The sequence below is a fragment of the Aplysia californica genome, unplaced genomic scaffold, assembly GCF_000002075.1.
Source record: "Aplysia californica isolate F4 #8 unplaced genomic scaffold, AplCal3.0 scaffold00579, whole genome shotgun sequence".
NCBI lineage: Eukaryota > Metazoa > Mollusca > Gastropoda > Aplysiida > Aplysiidae > Aplysia > Aplysia californica.
The window spans coordinates 505912-508628 of NW_004797849.1; the positions used below are offsets into that span (position 1 = coordinate 505912).

At 42.4% G+C, this 2717-nt stretch overlaps 1 protein-coding gene across 1 annotated transcript in view; it reads right to left on the reverse strand.

Moving 5' to 3' along the window:
- Positions 1 to 2662, reverse strand: part of LOC101851669 — a gene marked incomplete at its 5' end in the record, with an annotated part of 35539 nt that extends 32877 nt beyond the window's left edge. Inside the window, 4 exon segments of the mRNA XM_005107145.3 lie at positions 501 to 752; positions 1118 to 1312; positions 1833 to 1961; positions 2539 to 2662. Of these exon segments, the coding sequence (XP_005107202.2) occupies positions 501 to 752; positions 1118 to 1312; positions 1833 to 1961; positions 2539 to 2662 (700 nt within the window).
- Positions 2663 to 2717: the final 55 nt, after the last annotated feature.

Below are 2717 nucleotides of genomic sequence, written 5' to 3' on the forward strand. Positions count from 1 at the left end.
GGCGACACCTCGCCTTTGAAGGGGTTGCACCTTCTGCAGACGAAGCAGTGGGTCTATTTATATCCCCCCGACCCACTGGGGGTAGCCTAGAGGAGATTCCAATGAAATCAACACGCACTGGAAAGAAAGAGAAGCAGCTTACTACACAAAAGTGCAATCCCCCCCCCAAAAAAAAACGATCTATTTACAATGGAATGCCTATACAGCCCTGTCATCATTAACCATATGGACACATCTATAAACGAAACTAAAACCCTTTCCAAGCTTTCCTGTTTTTTGTGTCTTTCCGTTCTAGACGTGCTTAGAAATTAAAAAGCTAAATCGTGTGCCAAATAATCCTGCCAGGATGTAATATTCATGCTAAGACATAAACAAAACAAAAGAAAAAAAAGCAAACCAAAAACAAATAGATCTAGACACAGTAAATCAAACCCGCAACATTTGACTGGCGCAGAACGAACGAGCGTTCAGATTTGACGCCTCGACCCTCACTCTCTTACCTAGCTTGGCCTCGTCTGTGGTGTACGCAACGACAGCCTCCAAAGTTCCAAGTGCCACCTGCGTGTCGTTCGTGGCAATGTAATCAAAGATACAAGGCAGATTCGCAACTCCGCCGCAGACTGTCTCTGCTTCTGTGCGTGCGCTGTCACTGGCTTCATCCAAGTAGATTGGTTCGAAGGTGCTGTTGAAGAAAGTGGCGGCCGTCTGGCCTTGTTTTCGGCGGAAAACGCTGTTGGCGTCAGTCACAGCCCCTGAAACATGAGGTGATCAAATGTGTTTTTGCGTTCCACCTGGGTGCTTTTGTGTGTGTGTGTGTATAGAAGTGTGAGAGATCTTGCGTGTGTGTATGGGTGTGTGTGTGTGCGTGTGTGTGTGTGTGTGTGTGTGTGTTTGTGTGTGTGTGTACAGATAGATAGATAGATAGATAGATAGATAGATAGATAGATAGATAGATAGATGGATAGATAGATAGATAGATAGATAGATAGATAGATAGATATAGACATTTTTTCATCCAATATAGATAGATAGATAGATATAGATAGATACATTTTCTCATCCAATAGTATTAATCTTATCTTATTTCGAGTTTATCTTATTTCCATATGGTACTTACATGTCTGTCCGTAGCTGAAGACCTCTCGCTCTGTAATACCCGCTGGAAGTTGTGTGCCGTTAGGCATTATATATTCATCATCTGTTTTGTCGTTGAAGTTGCCTAGCAACCCAGAGGTCATGTTCTTGTACTGCTCGTCCACCACAGGAGAAATATCTAAAAGTCCAGTGGTCAGTGTTATGGTCACTCCGACGTCTGCAGATGGAAAGGGGGAAGGGATGGGGGGTGGAGAAGAGAAATTGAAGACTGTTTAAAGGGGATGGATTGATTGAGACAGACGACGTTAAAGTTATAGGTGCGTGATAGGACTGTGGCGAAAAGGTTGAGAATAGGTGAATAGGGCGACGGAGATAGGGATGTTGTTGAGTTGTACTTTACTGTGAATTCACCACAAAGCAGATTACGGTCATGGGTACCGGGGGGAGCAAACGTCTTCACATCACCCACTAGTCACTGAAGAGGAGGATGACGAGGAGGAAGAGAGAGGAGGAGGAGGAGGAGGAGGAGGAGGAGAATTAGGGGAAAAGAACAAGCAAATATTGATGAGAGAGAGAGAAAGAGAGAGAGCGCGCGCACGAGAGAGAGAGAGAGAGAGAGAGAGAGGGTGGTGGAGGAAGGGAGGGAGGGAGACTTAGAGATATTCAGGGATATTCTAAGTTGACGACTAAACTTGCAGAAGTACAGTCGGAGAAATAGACACTCAGACAATACTTACGGTCAGGCGTGGAGACGCTGAGAGAGCCGTTGATTTTCTGTATAAACATGGAGCCATCTCTTGCGTTGAAATTTTCATTATCTCTGAATCTCGCGGAGTAATCCTGTTCGTTCATGTAGATGACCAAATCTGATGTCAGATGAAAAACACAATAGACCATCTATTGTTCCCACACTGCGACATATTTTTGTATTAATTCTCTATGAATTACATTGTGTGTGTTAGCTGAGACAGAGCATACATACATGCACCTCTATAATTACCAACGCTATTCATTTGGGATATTCAGCTTTAATTAAACATTTACAAACGTTTGCAATCATACACTCAAAATTAACAATGATTTACAACAATGTGTACACTGTTGCAGTCTTTTATAGTCATTGACATATCTGTGTAATCCTTCAAGATTATTTACAACAAACGGTTATCATTTGCCCCACATTTGTGTAATATTATACAAACAATTACATGCATTATTAATCAGTTAAAGTTAAAGGCTTTTACTATCATTTAGGCTCATTCATGAAACAGTCATTTACAGTGAGGTATAATCACCTTCAAATATTTGCAATCATTCACATTCATTCATGATCATTTACGACCTTATGCAGTTGCGAGCGGCGTAAAACACTTACAAAAAATACTTTTCCAACTCTTTACAGCACAAAACAAACATTATTTTAAAGATGCGATAAAAGCTCACAAGTTCTATCGTCTGATATCTCTACATGCACAGATGTGCCATTGGTGTTCCTGAGGGCGAGAGCACACCAGACTGTGGCCTTGGTTGGTGCACCGTCTTTGGTCTTGGCCAGGCACGTGCGGCCCTGTTGTAGATGGAAGAGAGTGGGAGAGATCTGAGGTTTGTCCTTGCATATATTT